The sequence below is a fragment of the Nerophis ophidion genome, linkage group LG16 (assembly GCF_033978795.1).
Source record: "Nerophis ophidion isolate RoL-2023_Sa linkage group LG16, RoL_Noph_v1.0, whole genome shotgun sequence".
Classification (NCBI taxonomy): domain Eukaryota; kingdom Metazoa; phylum Chordata; class Actinopteri; order Syngnathiformes; family Syngnathidae; genus Nerophis; species Nerophis ophidion.
The window spans coordinates 22,604,581-22,624,969 of NC_084626.1; the positions used below are offsets into that span (position 1 = coordinate 22,604,581).

Genomic DNA, 20,389 nt, shown 5'->3' on the forward strand with positions numbered 1-20,389 from the left:
TTAAAATGCGACCCACACGTGACAGACTTTCTTCAAAAAAGCCAGTCAAAGATCATTTATATTACAGCACTGCAGGGTTTTTAATAATCTCTCACAGCTTTGTTGAACTGAACTCGCAGGACTCCAGTTGAATAGCCCACATGATGAAAAAGAGAATGAAAAAGTAGAAGTGTCACCTTAAAACTCATTCGTATACTTTTGCTTTTAAATAGATTGTTTTAGACCAGTTGACCTGCCACTTCTCCTTTCTGCCCCCACACCAGGTCGCTCTGCAGAGGTACCAGTCTGGAGAAGTTGCGAGTGGGGCTGAACAATATGGCTAAAAACTGTATCACGATGTACGTTTTTTTGTATTGATCAATAATTATTGATATTTTTTAGGACTTATTTAAGCCTGCCAATAAATACAGTGATACCATTTCCAATTTACCAAGGGTGCCATTTATCAACGGAGAAGGTGTCTGGTAAAATAATGAAAATAAATTTGAAGGTAGTTGCAGTTTCCAGAAACTAGATGGCAGTAGTGAGTAAGCTGTTTAACACGGAGTAGTTTGGGAAGCTGCTCATGTTGCAAGAGTCAGCATGTCGCCGCGCCATCTGCATTAAAACCAACCAAACTAAAGACACATTTCTGCTATTGAGTTGATATATCAAGATATCACAGTTTCTCTTCTCACTCCATGCAGAGAATCCACAGCGAGAGAGAAAGACGACCAAACTGTTACCAGATTGGCTGTTAGCCTGTCACTCCCATGGCTCAGTGACACTTCCTGTTTCCCGTATAGCTGGAATCTCAGAGCACAAGTGACTTCTTGTTTCTTTCTACCCAAAAATATAAATATATATCAGATATTTTATTGAACGCATTTTATATTGATATCGATTGTGTCTATTGCAAGCTGTTGGAAGTGGTGACACAGGGTGGTGACACAGGGTGGTGAGACTGGGTGGTGACACAGGGTGGTGAGACAGGGTGGTGAGACAGGGTGGTGAGACTGGGTGGTGACACAGGGTGGTGAGACAGGGTGGTGAGACATGGTGGTGAGACAGGGTGGTGAGACAGGGTGGTGACACAGGGTGGTGACACAGGGTGGTGAGACATGGTGGTGAGACAGGGTGATTCACTCCTCTACGACATGGAGGGAGTCCTCCTGCCTCTCAAGGGACTGGACTCTCACACTTCCATGAATAATTCAATAACTGTCTGAGTGTGAATGTTGTCTGTCTATCTGTGTTGGCCCTGTGATGAGGGGGCCACTTGTCCAGGGTGTACACCGCCTTCTGCCCGAATGTAGCTGAGAGAGGCTCCAGCAAACAAATAAACTTTGATTGGTTGATTGATTGATTGATAAAATGGAACCATAAAGAACATCAGTAGTGAAAGTTAAGTAGTTGAAGAAGTGACTACTGACTGTATCTGAAGTAAACAAGCTACAGCAGAGCTGGGCTAATATTGACTTGGGGGCCACATTGAGAGAAAAAAAATGTGTCTGGGGGGGCCAATGTGTATGTGTGTATAAATTAGACGTACACATTTAGATGTAAAAATATGCTCTACAGTATGTGTGTGTTTGGCCGCTTTCTTTCAGGAACATTAATACCAAAAGTCACAATGTCCCATAGAGTTCTAAAAATGTTATAACAGACCACCTCAAAAAAATGGAATTAAATTTTACAGTTTTTTTATTGAATGTACATTGAATAGAAATGTACATTTTTTCTATGACAAAATGTACATTGAAATAAAGAAAGTCCATCCATCCATCCATCCATCCATCCATTTTCTTCCGCTTATCTGAGGTAGGGTCGCGGGGGCAGCAGCCTAAGCATGGAAGCCCAGACTTCCCTCTCCCCAGCCACTTCGTCTAGCTCTTCCCGGGGGATCCCGAGGCGTTCCCAGGCCAGCTGGGAGACGTAGTCTTCCCAACGTGTTCTGGGTCTTCCCCGTGGCCTCCTACCGCTCGGACGTGCCCTAAACACCTCACTAGGGAGGCGTTCGGGTGGCATCCTGACCAGATGCCCGAACCACCTCAACATGAATCCGACAACTAAGTAGGCTAAATAACTTTAAACTTTAATACATGCTCGGAGTGCAAAATCAATATTGGTATCGGATCGGAAGTGCAAAAACCTGGATCGGGACATCCCTCGGTACAACGTCCACATTACTGAAGACGCCGCGCCGATCCGCCTCTCCATCTCACCATCCACTCTTCCCCCACTGGTGAACAAGACTCCTAGGTACTTGAACTCCACTTGGGGCAGGGTCTCCTCCCCAACCCGGAGATGGCACTCCACCCTTTTCCGGGAGAGAACCATGGACTCGGACTTGGAGGTGCTGATTCTCATTCCGGTTGCTTCACATAAAGAAAGTGGGATGTACAATATTAACTATGAACAATAAAACACTGAATATTAACAACATATGTACGTCGCTCCTCTTTTACTTCTCAGACCAAGCAAAACACAACAAAAATGTAACAAACAACAAAATATGAATGCAAAGTGTAACAAACACCTACAATATGATATATTATCAGATAAAAATCTGCTTCCACATGTGTTTGTGACACATGTGTTTGGGGCTGGCTGCTCTGAAAACAAGCCCCGCCCACTCTGCTTTGTTCCTGGTCTGAGCTGCTGGGACCTAGATGACCCTAACAACTCCTAGAACACTCAAAAATGCAGATTTCAACCATTGAAAGACTTTGTAGTTGAATAATTACGCTCTTTTAAAAACAGGACTGCACATCATAATGGCAAATACACTTTTCATGGTAAAGGTCTAAAAAAATTATGCAGAATGTCCGGTGGGCCGGATTAAAGGTCTTAACGGGCCGCACGTGGCCCGAGGGCCGTATTTTCCCCAAGTCTGAGCTACAGCCAGACCTCACAAAAATGTGCAACTACCATAAAAGAGAGGACTTAAAAGAGTGCCTTGAGGAACGCCTCAGTCACATAAATCCCAGGTTCGGACCCAAGTGTTGTATGTTTGCTAGTAGGGTTAAAATGTCAATGCAAAGATCTGCCAATGTGTTTACGGTGGCCCAAGTTCTTTTACGCGACAGGAATAATCTCGACTTTTTGGGAATTTTCTGCAAAAATGTTTGTCTGCCAAGTTTTGAACTGGACTCGGCCTTTATGGTGTCAGTCCCGAGCCGGATTCAGCCCCCGGGCCACAAGTTGAAAAGCCCTGTCCTGCAGTATGTGAGGCGAGCAGCCACTAGTCAACTTGATTCTTCTCCAAAAGCAAGCCAATGCTGGAGAAGGCTTGAAAGTCATTTGAATAAAAACAAAGACGCTGGTTGGAGTGACAGCTCCACAATAGCACCCACAGAGCCGCTGCAAAAATCATGTCTCTATTTCATATGCAGTTTGGAACAAAAGTCAATTTGTTCTTTTTTTAGTAAAGTGGGAACTGCAATCAAGGCTTGGAAAGCAAGTGACAATGGAATTAAAGCTGTCACAAGCAAGCGGTGTGCTAATAAGTAACTTTATCAGTGTGGTGCGCCTTTTTACGGCGCTGTGATTGCGTCCGCCAAGGTACGCTTTTTATCGTACTTTCTTTGTGGGCAGGGCTATGAAAAAAGACTTGCACAAAACATTTTTAATCAGACTGAGGAAACAAACGGGAATCATTTTTTGTGGCATATTCTTTTTACATTGTGAGATTGAGTACTTTCCCTTTCGCTGAGAGTATTACATTAAAGCCATGAAATAAAGACTGCCCTATAAAAAAATACTGCATATATCTAAGAAGTTTCTAAGCCATATTGGGATTGTTTAGAATTCTAAAAATTCTGCACTTCACAAGACCAAGTATCAGAATTTGTTGATGCATTCCCTACTATTTTCTGAATTGAAACAGGAAAGCACAAACTTCAAGTGCTTCGAGGTAAGAGCTGTCTCTCGGCTAATTGTTACGTTTTAGGTGTCAGGCCTAAATTTAAGTTACAAATAGTTCCATATTGACATACCAGTCATTTCCAAGCACGGGAAGGAAGAAAGTGATATAGCGGATAAACTTTATTGAATTAAAGAAAGAAATCCTACAAAACACGACAGAGTGTGTAGTCCACTTGACGACGCAGGACTAGGCTACGGTCACAATGCGGGTTGGGATGTCCAATTCAGATTTTTTTTGTCAAATACGATTTTTTTTTGTAGTCATTTACATTACAAAAAATGTCTAAAGGCTTATTGAAAGCCACTACTACCGCCCACGCAGTCTGGTAGTTTATACATCAATGATGAAATCTTAACAGTGCAACACATGCCAACACGGCCTTTTTAGTTTACTAAATTGCAATTTTAAATTTCGCGCCAAAATATCCTGCTGAAACGTCTCGGTATGATGACGCGTGCGCGTGACGTCACAGATTGTCGAGGACATTTTATTCCAGCATCGTTCCCAGCTATTAAGTCGTCTGTTTTCATCGTGAAATTCCACAATATTATGGACATCTTGTGTTGCTGAATCTTTTGCAATTTGTTCAATGAACAATGGAGACATCAAAGAAGAAAGCTGTAGGTGGGAAGCGGTGTATTGCGGCCGGCTTTAGCAACACAAACACAGCCGGTGTTTCATTGTTTACGTTCCCGAAAAATGACAGTCAAGCTTTACTATGGAACAGAGATGTCAAGCAAACACGGTTGGATTGGACCACACACACACAAAGTACAGTGTATTATGCAGCGATCATTTCGAAAGATTGTGTTTCGAAGAGGGTCCCTTGCGAAGGGCAGAGATGGGCATCGCCACCACCCGTCGATTGGTGTTGAAGAAAGGTGCGGGGCTGACCTTCAGGTTGTACAGGTACAACCATATAAAATCACTAAAAAACACTAGTAACACAATAAGCAGATAAGGGATTTTCCAGAATTATCCTAGTAAATGTGTCTAATAACATCTGAATCGCTCCCACTTCCCTCTATTCTTTTTTTTTCTTTTTTCTATTCTTTCACTCTCACTTTCCTCATTCACTAATCTTTCATCCTCGCTGAAATTAATGAGGAAATTGTCGCTTTTTCGGTCCGAATCACTCCCGCTGCTGGAGGCCATGATTGTAAACAATGTTCAGATGTGAGGAGCTCCACAACCCGTGACATCACGCGCACATCGTCTGCTACTTCCGGTACAGGCAAGGCTTTCTTATTAGCGACCAAAAGTTGCGAACTTTATTGTCGATGTTCTCTACTAAATCCTTTCAGCAAAAATATGGCAATATGGCGAAATGATGAAGTATGACACATAGAATGGACCTGCTATCCCCGTTTAAATCAGAACATCTCATTTCAGTCGGCCTCTAATGTAAACACAATCTCCCAGCAGGCACAAGACATTGAAACAATGTCGAGAACTTGTTGAATTATGACACGACGTTGAGCATCTCAAATATTGAAACAACAAGCTTTTTGACAATGTTTAATCAATTTTGGGTTCTGGCGTTGATTTGACCATTGAATGTTGGTCATTTTCCAACTAATATACTTCAACACAAATACAACGTTGAAACAACATGCTTTTTGTCAACATTTAATCAATGTTGGACTCTGATGTTAATTTGACCATTGAAATGTGGTCATTTCCCAACCAACAAGGTGGACCCAACAGTAAACATCAACGTTGTCTCAACTAACAAATACAAGTATTTTGCAGCGTTGTTGAAAGTCAGTTTTAAAGGACATGTACGTCTAATTAAGGTGTTTTCAACATCTTGTGCCTGCTGGGCTGACCTGCATGACGTCCTAAAGTCTCACATGCTGTAGTGTTTAAGGAAGCAAACATGGCTTTGATTCTCGTCTGTCTCAGTCTTGGCGCATTTGTGGCGATTTAACTGATTTTGTGCAACATTTTCTGAGCTGAATTCTTGCGCGGAGAAGATTAAGAAAGAAGAGGGCAAGTATTTTGTATCAGTTTGCGGGAGACTTTACTTTCACGTCTGCTCCGAAGAGGGCGTCGGCGAGCAGTCGGAGACAGGAGTGCTGGAACTATGACGTGAGTTCCTAAAACATGACCTTTTACCAGTTGTCTATTTATTTTGTAACCGTCGATTTTGGCGAGGGATTAGGACGTTTATCGCTTTTTAAAGACGTTCCGGTCGGATGAATGCGACGGCAGCGTGGGAGCGTTCACGCTGCCGTCACATCGCATGTACAGTAAGTACAGGCCAAAAGTTTGGACACGTCTTCACATTCACAACTAGGGTTGCAAAATTCGGGAATATTCAAAGTTGGAAAATTTCCATGGGAATTAACAGGAATATATGGGAATTAACAGGAATTAATGGGAATAAACATTGAATGCAACATACTAGATCTTGCAGTATGATTATTAGCTAAAACAACCTGATTTCATGCACATTCAGTAGGATTTCTACCCTTCACTGTGCATTCCTCCATCACATGTGCAGTGCATTGCCAGCATGCTACAGACCACAGCAGGGCTATTGAGGCCACACTAGTATTTGAGTCCAAGGACTTCATCCAGTCAGGTAAGTGTTGATATTACGGGGGTAAATATATGTGATGTATGGTATTTAAGTGTAATAGATGTGTAATTGCTTCTTACTGTATGACTGTAGACTACTCCAGCAGACTTCCACTCAAGCTGGCGAGCTGTTCCTGTACTTGTTCAATGATTTTGGTGCCAATATCTCGAGCCAGCTAGGTTTATGTACCACCACAGTCTGATAATGAACCCAAAAAATTTCTACGTTAGCCGTGATGCTAATTTTCTCTAGGTTAAATCCCATTCATTTCTGCTAACAACATTAGCGATCAGAATTTACCTTTTTTGTGATGTGTAAAGTTCAAGTAGCAAATAGTAAATCAAAAGTTTTCCTCTGCCTTCTGTTCTGCTAGCCATTGTGTTGTCATACAAGAATGTAGCTTATAGATTGATTTAGCATGCTGATTGACTCTTCATGTATTCATCTGGTCTATTTCTATTCATTTGTCCATCAGTCAAATATTTTTAAAGACTACTCCAATTGTTTAGCTGACTATTTATATCTGTGTGTGTGCGGCATTGCATTAGTCTTTTACAAGCTTCTCGTCTTATTCTACACAACAAGATGGACGGTGTCCAACTTTAAATAATCAAAATTTCTAAACTTCCCCCAAGCTTAACTTCCCGTGGTAAATTCCCAGAAAATTTACCAGAAACTTTCCACCCCTTTGCAATCCTAGTCACAACACAACTGATGGTCCCAACCTCACTGGTAAAGCAAGACATTCCACTAATCAACCCTGATACAGCACACCTGTGAGGTAAAACACATTTCAGGTGACTACCTCTTGAAGCTCATGGAGAGAATGCCAAGAGTGTGCAAAGCAGTAATCAGAGCAAAGGGCGGCTATTTTGAAGAAACTACAATATAAAACGTGTTTTCAGTTATTTCACCCTTTTTTGTTAAGTACATAACTCCACATGTGTTCATTCATAGTTTTGATGTGACAATCTACAATATAAATAGTCATGAAAATAAAGAAAAAAAACTGATTAAATGAGAAGGTGTGTCCAAACTTTTGGCCTGTACTGTACGTCCGATTCATATCCACATACTAAAGAGGTCTGGGTCGGATATGAAAAATTCGGAATTACATTGTTCACATTGACATGATAAAGGTCACATATGGTTTAAAAAAAAAGAAGGTATTACTGCTAGTCTGTGCCATATGGAAGCTGAACGAGTCTAATTACTTATCAAATGTTTTTTCTTTTAATAAAGGCAAGTTACAGGTTTAAATTGTAGTGTGTTTTGCTGGGTAAATCATTGATTTCAATGGGAAACGTTTTGAGATACAAGGGGTCTGAGTTAAGAGCTCCATCCATTAGGGGCGATGGACGGCTGAGTAGCGCTTATACAGCTGCAGCTGGCCCTCCGTAGCTCCCACTCCCTCCCCTCTGTTGCAAGTTTTGTTGATTCTATGTAACCTGTTTATGTGTGCTATGGGTATGAGTTTTTTTTTCATTGGCCTTATTCTAGACCCGTTTCCTGGAGTCCAGCCTTTGACTGAATATTTTTGTACTCTACCCTCCACACTCCCCAACGTGTACCTGTTTCTCACCTTTTTTTTTTTTCGTAAGGGGTACCGGAAGTTGGCAGACCAGTCAGCGATCCTGTTCTGGCTCCCTGTAATGTTTGTCTGATCATAAATAGGATTGTGCTGAAATCTTAATTTCCCCTCAGGGATTAATAAAGTACTTCTGATTCTGATTAAGCTCGTAAATTGAGGTACTACTGTATATTAAAAACTCTATTATGGGGTGTCCAAACCATTTGCCTGCATGGCTCAAAGTGGACATGTGCCAATAGGCCAAACGCCACGTTTATAGCATAAAGCAGCACCAGGAGTGAGGAGTTTAGCCCCATACAGCCATATATAAAAGGTAGTAGAAAAGAGATCGGCACGTTCAATAGATAGCAAACTAGTGAGTATTTTGGACACGCCACCAATGACTGTTTTAGCTTAAATATGTGTTAAATTAATTAAAACCACCCTTTGCTGGGCCAAATTTAGCACCTCTGCTCTGTGACTTTTTTAAAGTGGCACAAAGTTCCCCAAAAAATGAATTAGGCTTAGCCATGAGACAAACAAGGTCTTCATGCTGTCACCTAAGAGCTGGATGAGCCTGGGAGGAAAGAAAGTAAAGCAGTAAACATGTTCCTCTCCTGGCTGCTCGATACAACATGGCTGAAAATAGCATAGGAAGAAAGAGTTTGGTCTTTATGTTTACAGAACAGGTGTCAAACTCAGGGCCTGGACGCCAAATCTGGCCCGTTACATGATTTAATGTGGCCTGCCAGGCTTTTTTTCTGTGGCCCGCCGCTTCATTTTATGTGATATGCCGCGTTATTTCATCATTTTACAGGGTCTCTGCAGGTTTCAACATGTCCAATTTAAGACTTTTTTAAGACCATCTTGAAAATAATTTAAGACCATTTCACATTAATACGGACAAAAAATACAAGAACAAAGTAAGAATGAATTTTAAGTCATTCATTCACTGCTCTTTCACATTGGATGACAAAATGGTTGGAGCTTCACTACTGTAAACTCATTGTACACTAATTGGAAAAAATATTGGCAAACATCGCGACAGACAATTTTTAGATTTGCCATAGAAGTGTTTTCTGTTTAAAAGGTGCAGCGTGCTTCATATCAGGTGTGTTCATATAACATCAACATCAGCAATGGTAGAGGAAGGCACAACAATATAACCCCGCAGATACCCTGTTTTAAGTCATATGCTGTGTTATTCTGTATCATTTATGCAGCCTGCAAAAAAGGCTTATAATAACGATGCACTTTCTGTCAAAATGCATGTATTGTTTTTTCAACTTTGACAGAAAAATGCACTGCATCCAATTGCATATTGTATGTTGTTCACGTTGATATTATCTGATGCTGCAACAAGCAAAGCCATGGATCTATCAATCTGTTAGTAAAAAAGGGTTCCCGATGCAAAAAGTGTACCAAGGCTATTTTACATTTATATTTATAAATATTCACTGTTACATTCAGCCATAATTGCTACGTGGCACACCTGATAAAGAGGTTTGTAGAAGAAATCTTGCATTTTATTACATACACATTGCATTGCTTATATGCTGTCAGCTTCTTTTTAACACAGTTAAGAATGCAACGGTTCATGTCGCCAGGTGACCTCGGCGTTAATGGCGACTTGGCGTGACCTCAGGATGTAGAAACGAGAGGCGGCTTGCAGGTAAAATCCATCCATCCATCCATTTTCTACCGCTTATTCCCTTTCGGGGTCGCGGGGGGCGCTGGCGCCTATCTCAGCTACAATCGGGCGGAAGGCGGGGTACACCCTGGACAAGTCGCCACCTCATCGCAGGGCCAACACAGATAGACAGACAACATTCACACTCACATTCACACACTAGGGCCAATTTAGTGTTGCCAATCAACCTATCCCCAGGTGCATGTCTTTGGAAGTGGGAGGAAGCCGGAGTACCCGGAGGGAACCCACGCATTCACGGGGAGAACATGCAAACTCCACACAGAAAGATTCCGAGCCTGGATTTGAACCCAGGACTGCAGGAACTTCGTATTGTGAGGCAGACGCACTAACCCCTCTGCCACCATGAAGCCCTGCAGGTAAAATATTATTTCAATAATAAAAAAATAAGGGGGCTTCACGGTGGCAGAGGGGTTAGTACATCTGCCTCACAATACGAAGGTCCTGCAGTCCTGCGTTCAAATCCAGGATCGGGATCTTTCTGTGTGGAGTTTGCATGTTCTCCCCGTGAATGCGTGGGTTCCCCCCGGGTACTCCGGCTTCCTCCCACTTCCAAAGACATGCACCTGGGGATAGGTTGATTGGCAACACTAAATTGGCCCTAGTGTGTGAATGTTGTCTGTCTATCTGTGTTGGCCCTGCGATGAGGTGGCGACTTGTCCAGGGTGTACCCCGCCTTCCGCCCGATTGTAGCTGAGATAGGCGCCAGCGCCCCCCGCGACCCCGAAAGGGAATAAGCGGTAGAAAATGGATGGATGGATAAAAAATAAGGTAGCGCCAGTGTGGACGCAGCAAGGGACTACCAGTAAGTCAAAAAAGTCAACTAACAGAACGCCAATCAGAAACCAGAGCTGAGGCAAAACATTTCTAATTATAGAACAGCGTGAGGAACAAGAATACAATGAACCACTCACTGCCATCTGTCTGAACAAAGCCACCTGATTAGCAACCTGGTACAGTTGTGTCTCCTAATTGCCAAAAACGAAACAGGAAAGGGAAACAGAGGTAAAATAACAAAATGGAGACAAAGAGGAAAATAAATGAAAAAGAAGAGCGCTGGAAAGGAACTAAATACCCACACAATAAACCTCCTGTGGCTATTTAGCCTGCAATTATGCATTTTACTGTGAAGGTGATAACTTTTCTTTAGATAAGAGCTGTCTCTGGATAATTGTTATGCTTCAGGTTTGAGTTGGACGCAATCCTTGCCAGTAGTTGGCCTAGCAAATGCGCTACCATGAATTGATGAACATGGACCCCGACTTAAACAGGCCAAAAAACGTATTGGGGTGTTACCATTTCGTGGTCAATTGTATGTAATGTACTGTGCAATCTACTGATACAAGTTGCAATCAATGTTTTCTGGCAATATTCTGGAGTTCTTTGGGGTCAGCAGTGTTTTTGGTCTTGGAACTCTGCCACACAGGCCGTTTTCGAACAGTCTCTTCCCTATGCTTGAGTCATGAAGACGGACCTTAACGGGAGTGCAGGTCTTTGGATATTGTTGTGGGGTCATTAGGGTGATTTTGCTTGGCTGGCCACACCTGGGAAGCTATACCAGTGTTCAATTTTCCCCATTTGTGGATAATAGTTCTCACTGTGATTTCCTAAAGTCCCAACGCTTTAGAAATGGCTTTATAATGTTTACCAGACTGTTAAAGCTGAATCGTAAATTACGGCTTATCATCCTACGCTTTGAACCCTATGGCTTAAAAAACAGTGCAGCTAATTAATGCATTTTTCTTAGCTGACAGCAGTAATGCAATTACTTTTTTTTTTAAGTGAGCAATGACACTGAAAAGTTTGTTATTGTTTGTGCTATGGCGCCATCTTTTGGATGAGTTTGCTCCCTGCAGGTGCTGCAGTGCCCTTCTTTTTTGTGCTATCAACCGGAAGTACAAGTGCCATTCCATTTTTCCATAGCGTTTCTCCTCGTATTGATTCTTCATTTATCAGTTTAAGCAACATTTGTAAGTTTTACAATAGAACTAAAACAATCCACATGTACTAAACCGTCCCGTGTGTGATATCTGTACAAGTGTTTTTTATGCATATTCATAAGTGCTATCGTAATGTAATGAAACCAACATCGTTAGCATTAGCTAACATGCTAACACATTTACGAGTGTCTCTGTTAGTTATATTAACCTGCAATAGCATTCTTCTTGTATTGTTTCAGTTTCACCATGGAGTTGGCTGATTGGAGAGCTAGCTTCCGCAGCTAGTGGGTCAACGATGATGACTTCTGTTTTGTTTGATGAACCGTTTTACTGCCATGTGACAGGCACCGTTTGGAAACAATTAAGGTCTGTAAATAAAGATTTAAAAAATATTCCTGTGTAAATAACTAATTTCACGACGTATATATCTGCAGCCTATAGTGCAGTGCGACTAATATATGGAAAAATAGATTTTCCTTCTGAAATTTAGTGGGTGTGGCTTATAGCCCGGTGCGCTATGTAGTCTGGAAAATACGGTACTGTCTTTCTCATTTCTTCGTGAAGTTCTTTAGATCTCAGCATGGTGTCTAGCTTTTGAATATCTTCTGGTTTACTTCACTTTGTCAGGCAGGTCATATTCAAGGGATTTCTTGATCGAGAACAGGTGTGGCAGTAATCAGGCCTGGGTGTTGAACGCAGGTGTCATAAACCACAGGTAAGTTATGTTTTCTCAGCGGGGGCAATCACTTTTTCACACAGGGCAAGGTCCGTTTGGGTTTGTTTACTCCCTTAATAATAAAAACCTTTGATTAAAAACAGTTTTGTGTTCACTTGTGTTGTCCTTGACTAATAATTAAATGTGTTTGATTATCTGAATCATTTGAGCAGAAAAATAAGAAATCAGGAAGAGTGCAAACACTTTTTTTACACCACTGTAACTTTATTTTGCGACCATGAGAGGACGTTCTACATAAATTTTTTTAGACCTTCAACATGAAAAGTGTATTTGCCATTATGATGTTTTCGAATGACCGTAAGTTTTAAACTATAGAAAGTATTTCAATGGTAGAAATCTGCACATTTGAGTGTTTTAGGAGTTATTAGGGTCATCTAGGTCACAGCAGCTCAGACCAGGAACAAAGCAGAGTGGGCGGGGCTTGTTTTCAGAGCAGCCAGCCCCAAACACATGTGTCACAAACACATGTGGAAGCAGATTTTTACAACAAATTTCTGCATAAAAGTGATAATATATCATAGGTGTTTTACACTTTGCATTCATATTTTGCTGGGGGTTTTTTCAACTTTTTGTTGTGTTTTGCTTGATTGTGAAGTGAAGTGAATTGTATTTATATAGCGCTTTTCTTTAGTGACTCAAAGTACTTTATATAGTGAAACCCAGTATCTAATGTTTACATTTAAAGCAGTGTGGGTGGCACTGGGAGCAGGTGGGTCAAGTGTCTTGCCCAAGGACACAACGGCAGTGACTAGGATGGCGGAAGCGGGGATCGAACCTGCAACCCTCAAGTTGCTGGCACGCCCGCCCTACCAACCGAGCTATACCGCCCCCCCAATTGTAAAAGATATCAATGGAGGAGCTGGTCTGAGAAGTAAAAGATGTTCATATGTTGTTAATATTCAGTTTTTTATTGTTCATAGTTAATATTGTAAAGCCATCCATTTCCTACCGCTTATTCCCTTTGGGGTCGCTGGTGCCTATCTCGGCTACAATCGGGCGGAAGGCCGGGTACACGCTGGACAAGTCGCCACCTCATCGCAGATATTGTAAATCCCACTTTCTTTACTTCAATGTATAATTTGGGTGTCCCATTCAGTAAAAAACTGTAAAATTATATTCCGTTTGTTTGAGGTGGTCTGTCATAACTTTTTGACAACTATATTGGACATTGTGACTTTTGCTATTAGTGTTCCTGGAGAAAATGGACCCCAACACACATACTGTACAGCATGTTTTTACAGCTAAGTGTGTAAATATCATTTATACACACGTACACTTTGGCTCCCCAGACACATTTTTTCTCTCAATGTGGCCCCCGAGTCAAAATATTTGCCCAGCTTAGTTCTATTGTATTATTTTATACAATATTTCTAATCTTAAAAAAGGCATGTTCCATGTTATAATTGTGTCAGGAAAAGAGGCTGAAGCACATTTTTACAACAAAAGTCTGCATAAAAATGATAAAATATCATATTGTAGTTGTTTATTACCCTTTGCATTCATATTTTGATGTTTTTTACATTTGTGTTGTGTGTCGCTTGATTGTAAAAGATACACAACTAACGAGGAACTGGTCAGAGAAGTAAAAGATTAGTGACGTTCATATTTTGTTAATATTCAATGTTTTATTGTTCATATTTAATGGTGTAAATCAGTAAAAAACTGTAAAATTTCATTTCGTTTTTTTTTAGGTGGTCTGTCATAACCTTTTTAGACTTTATGGGACATTGTGACTTTTGGTATTAGTGTTCCTGGAAAAAAGGGAGTCAAACACACATACTGTACAGCACATTTTTACAACTGAATGTGTAAATATCATTTATACAGACATAGGCCACCCAGACACTTTTTTTTCTCTTAATGTGGCCCCCGAGTCTAAATAGTTGCCCAGCTCTGTGCTATTGTGTTGTTTTATATAATATTTATAATCTAAAATGGCATGTTGCATGTTATAATTGTGCTGTTTTATTTAATAAATAAGTGTATGATGTTGATTTGAGATACAAGTGTTTTGAGGTTGCTCCTCTCAATTATTACCCAAGTCGGAAAGAGATGGCTTACCCAGCTGGGACAGTCTTGGACCACCACAGTGACATCCCCGAAGACCTGTGAGGTGTACTCCATGAAGGCCGGATTGTGGAGGCTACTCTCCAGATCACTGGGACCCACCAGGGCCCCGTGACCCAGGTAGCTCCACAGCAACCCTCCTTGTAGCTGGCCCTGGCCCATGATCTCTTCCCCTTGGCCGACTCCGCCGGGACACTCGCTGCCCAGAGCCACGATGTGAATGGACCTGTGAGGCGTGAGGACAAGAGGGTAGTGATTCAGAGGAGAGCACTTGAGGAACGAGAGGCGCCATTGACTCCTCATTCATGTTTACGAGACACGAGAGGCTTGGCGGGGCCCCCTCATTACACCTGACTTAACTTTATCTTGTCAAAATGGACATGGAAGCACAAAAGTTGAGCTAAGGAAAATAAGGACAAGATATACTACGGACACAATTCTCCCCAAAATTAAACAAATAGAATCTAAAATTATTAATGGAATATACCCTTTAAAGGGTTTTTTGAAACTTAAATTTAACATGGAGGTGGATGGCTGTTATATATGTGGAGCTGTAGAATGTGTGTGTGTGTGTGATACTGTACGTGTGATTGTGGAATATGAGAGTGTCCATGTGTTTAGGGAGGAGATCAGAGATTGGCAGGGCAGCACAGTGGAAAAAGGGGTTAGAGTAGTGGAAATTTAACCCGGGCCTCATCCTGTTTGTGACGCCAATTTATGTGGTGTCCTGTACAGGGATGCCAATTTTATGTGGTCGAAAAGTCCCAATCTTAAACAGGAACGATAGAGAGTTTGTTACAACAGTTTTAATTACTCACAATCAGATAGTACAAAGTTGGATTGAATCGATATGAAAACAGACAGTGTCTCCGGAGACGAAAGATGGTGAATCTTCGTGAAAGTAATTAAGAAAGAGCGCACATCAGGCTTGGTCTTCCCTTCTTATTTATACACTCCATGATGACCTGATTTGTAACATAACTTCTGTAACTGTCCAATATTCAGGGTGACTTGACCTCTTAGGTCATGTCACCCCACCAACTTGGACCTCTTATGTCAGGTCCCTCCCAAAGCATTTAGTTTGGAGGTAACTCAAGGACAGAAACGTTCCACTACATTAGTGTAAATGCTTTACAATACGATTGTCCTGAGTTCGATCTCGGGCCCGGGATCTTTCTGTGTGGAGTTTGCATGTTCTCCCCGTGACTGTGTGGGTTCTACTCCGGCTTCCTCCCACCTCCAAAGACATGCACCTGGGGATATGCCCCTCCCACCTACAAAGACATACACCTGGGGATAGGCCCCTCCCACCTACAAAGACATGCACCTGGGGATAAGCCCCTCCCACCTACAAAAACATGCACCTGGGGATTGTCCAGGGTGTACTCCCCCTTCCGCCTGAATGCAGCTGAAATAGGCTCCAGCACCCTCCGCGACCCCGAAAGGGACAAGCGGCAGAAAATTGAATGGATGGATGGACCAGAGATTGGCTGAGAAACAAGGGTGTGAAGATGTCTCCATTCTCTTTAGAAGAGATGAAATTTGGTATTTTTCTAAAGGACAGTAACATATAAATGTTTGTCAACATTATTATGCTCCAGGCAAAATGTTTTCTACAAAAATGTTGATATATGAAAGTAAGGCCTACATTTTCTAATTGGCTTAATGGTTTACAATTATCAATCCAATCTTGGAGAATGATTGAGTACAAACGCCCTTAAATTGATATATTTGTTAAAAACATTTAAAGTGATTTAGGTAGCACTTTCGTCTTTTTTTTGTATGTATTTATTTATTGTTTTCCTTTTTTTTGGTATTGTTATTCTGTCTGTGTTTGCTTTTGTTTTCTTTCCTCTGTGTTGGAAGGGCCTTGACGTGTGTGTGACTTGTAGCTGTATGTAGATGTATGTATGTATGTCGATGTATGTTTGTTGTTGAATAAAAATGGAGATGTATGTTTGTTGTTGAATAAAAATGGAGATGTATGTTTGTTGTTGAATAAAAATGGAGATGTATGTTTGTTGCTGAATAAAAATGGAGATGTATGTTTGTTGCTGAATAAAAATGGAGATGTATGTTTGTTGCTGAATAAAAATGGAGATGTATGTTTGTTGCTGAATAAAAATGGAGATGTATGTTTGTTGCTGAATAAAAATGGAGATGTATGTTTGTTGCTGAATAAAAATGGAGATGTATGTTTGTTGCTGAATAAAAATGGAGATGTATGTTTGTTGTTGAATAAAAATGGAGATGTATGTTTGTTGTTGAATAAAAATGGAGATGTATGTTTGTTGTTGAATAAAAATGGAGCTGACATGGAAGCGTCCGTGTACTGACTTGAATGGCGTCCAACAACTTACATGGCGGTGGCGGTGTGGTGCTCCGTCTACGCCGCGGAGCGTGTCCTCCTCGCCGCGCGTGTGCCCGCCAGTCTGCGGCAGTCAGGCTCGCCTTTTTCCGCAGTCGGCCAGCCGCGGCTCCGCTCCGCCGTCAAGCTCGCTTTCATCGGCGGCTGGTCGGCGTGGAGCCGGCTGGCGAGAAGTGGCGTCCCCGCCGCATTGTTACTCATTCACGGGAGCGGAGTTGGGACAAGTGGACTGTCGACGACCCCCGCGGCGTGTGTCCGACCGACGGCGACACTTCCAGCTGCTAAACACGGACAAGTCGGCAGCGGTGAGGAGACATCGTCAAACACCGTCAACTACCGGCCGCCGGAGAACCGCCGTCCCGAACACGTTTGTGACGTAGCGCCGTACAACTCTGGCGGGATGGCAACACGGCGCCAGACGGAGGGAGAGAGAGGGGGGGGGGAGAGAGAGAGAGAGAGAGAGAGAGGAGGAGAGAGAGAGAGAGAGAGTGTAATGAAGCATGAGTCTGAGTCAGCAAGTATCTCTCACACGTGCTGGAGGTGAAGGCCCTTAGTTCAGTGACGGTTTCAACCAATTAGTAAAAAGACTTGTCCAGGGTGTACTCCGCCTTCCGCCCGAATGCAGCTGAGATAGACTCCAGCGCCCCCTGCCACCCCAAAAATTGACAAGCGGTAGGCAATGGATGGATGGATGTTTTAAATCGGGGATGTCTTTCTCACTTCTACTGAGGGCCACGTTGCATTCATGACTACTGGGGAATTATTGGCACAGGGAACCACACTGAATAGAATAGTATTGTCATTATTACAGTAACCAGGTTCAAAGAACGACGAAATTGGAGCAGATCATCTAGATTGGGGTCGTCAACCTCTTAAGTGGCTCTCTGGAGCTTTTTCAAAAATGTATGAAAAATGAAAAAAAAAAAAGTTTTAATATGGTTTCTGATTGATTGAAACTTTTATTATTAGATTGCACAGTACAGTACATATTCCGTACAATTGACCACTAAATGGTAACACCCCAATAAGTTTAACTTGTTAAGGACAAACATGACACAAACCTCCCTAATTGTTAGAAATCCCACTGTTTATATTAAACATGCTCCACTGATTCGAGTATTTGGCGAGCGCCGTTTTGTCCTACTAATTTTGGCAGTCCTTGAACGCACCGTGGTTTGTTTACAATGTACAACTTTCTCCGACTTTCTAGACTGCAGTCAAGCCAGCCGCACTTGAATATGAAATGCGCTTATACGTTAGACATTACGGTAATTGAGCTAATAAATTCATATAAAATATGTAAAGCAATGAAATCGAAATATAAGAGGTGTATCTCAACCAACTCATATAGGACTATCATCCTGCACTGTTTGGGGTCAATAGGTCACATGACCTGGAAGCTATTGAGAAAAAAAACGCTCATATTTACAGGAATAAATTCATATAAAATGTGTAAAGCAATGAAATTGAAATATAAGAGGTGTATCTCAACCAACCCATATAGGATTATTATCCTGCAATGTTTGGGGTCAATAGGTCACATGACCTGGAAGCTATTGCGCTAAAAAGCTCATATTTACAGGAATTAATTCATATAAAATATGTAAAGCAATTAAATTGAAATATAAGAGGTGTATCTCCAATAGCCCTTATAGGACTATTATTCTGCAATGTTTGGGGTCAATAGGTCACATGACCTGGAAGCTATTGAGCAAAAACGCTAATATTTACGGGAATAAATTCATATAAATATGTAAATCATGGAAATTGAAATGTAAGCGGTGTATCTCAACCAACCCATATAGGACTATCATCCTGCACTATTAGACCTCCAACCCACTTCTCCAAAGTGGGCTGGCTCAGGGTGGAGGACAGAGTCAAACAACTTGCACTGAGCCTAGTCTATAAAATCCGCTACACCTCCCTGATACCCAAGTACATGTCAAACTACTTCCTTAACCGCCATAACCACAACCCCAGGGGGAGCTCCACAAACCACGTTAAACCCAGATTCCCATCTAACAAAGGTCTTAACTCATTCTCCTTCTATGCCACATCAATGTGGAATGCACTCCCAACAGCTGGAAAAGTAAGTGCATCTCTATCCTCAATCCAATCCAATCCAATCCACTTTATTTATATAGCACATTTAAATAACAATAACGTTTCCAAAGTGCTGCACAGCCATGTTGAAAACAATTGTAAAAAAAATAAATAAATAAAATAAAATAAAATAAATATATATATATATATATTATGCTCCACCAATGACTGAATAAAAACAAAAAATAAATAAATATAAAACCAATAAAAATCCTGATCCTGATCCTCCTTCAAAAGCGCTCTAAAACAACACCTCCGGCAACTTCAACACTTTACTAACACCCTCCTCCATTCACATCCCATCTCCCCGGATTGTAAATAACCTAATGTAAATAATCAAATGTATTTGTAATGTATATACTTGTTCTTATGCTATGTGAACTGACTATGTTCTCTGCTGGCTGTACATATCCTACTAAGTCACACCTACACTGTTTCAATGTCCACATTTCTCTGTTGATGCAATTGTTGATGACTGAAGTACTGATATCAACCAAAGCTCCTCATCCCACCCCCGGATTGTAAATAATGTCAATAATTCAATGTATATACTATGATGATTAACTTGTGTGATGGCTGTATTATGCTGATAGTATATATTTGTACCATGAATTGATGAACGTGGACCCCGACTTAAACAAGTTGAAAAACTTATTGGGGTGTTACTATTTAGTGGTCAATTGTATGGAATATGTACTGTACTGTGCAATCTACTAATAAAAATATCAATCTATTAATCAATCAAAAAAAACTCCTTAGCTTCACAAAGAGTCTTCCTCCTGGCCCTCCTCAAAAGACCACGCCCACTCTCAATTTGGGAAGATAATGACATTTGAATATTTAACCAGCAATAACATTGCAGTGGTGTCGGCCACACACTCTCCACAAGCTCTTGATTGAATTCCAAATGTCACATGAGCTGAATTGCAGGGCTTGAAGTTATTTGCAGCTGAACACACACATTGTTAATTGCAACACTTGACCACCTCCTCCATTGTAGAAATGGTTGATTTAGTGACGATGGAGATGTTAACGAGGAGAATAGGTTCCTTGGTGACATCATCAATAAGGAGCCAATATCAAGCAGCCTTGGGAGTAACTCAATGCAGTAAGCAGCAACCCAGCAGCCACACCACATTGACAACTTGTTAATGAACTCCAATACAACGTTGAAACAACATGCTTTCTGACGACGCCTAATCAATCAATGTTGGGTTCTGACCTTGGCTTGACAATTGAAATTTGGTCATTTTCCAACCAAAATTCTACAACACAGATGCAACGTTGAAACAACATGCTTTTTGACGATGTTTAAACGTTGAAAGAGCCATATTGAACCAAAAACACAAAAAACTCATCTGTATGTCAAAATTAAAAGCCTTATAATTGATAAATGGGTTGTACTT

General features: G+C 41.4%; 1 protein-coding gene across 3 annotated transcripts in view; it reads right to left on the bottom strand.

Annotated features, from left to right (window-relative positions):
* Positions 1-17,328, bottom strand: part of rhobtb3 (Rho related BTB domain containing 3) — an 87,867-nt gene extending 70,539 nt beyond the window's left edge. For all 3 annotated transcript variants that reach the window (XR_009802162.1, XM_061874705.1, XM_061874704.1), the window contains exons 1-2: positions 16,873-17,328; positions 14,507-14,738 (exon numbers count right to left, since the gene is read on the bottom strand). Coding sequence is in view for 2 of the 3 variants with exons in the window: in XM_061874705.1 (XP_061730689.1) it covers positions 14,507-14,738; positions 16,873-16,874 (234 nt within the window). In the remaining variant the exon portion in view is untranslated. The remainder of the gene's footprint in view (positions 1-14,506; positions 14,739-16,872) is intronic.
* Positions 17,329-20,389: the final 3,061 nt, after the last annotated feature.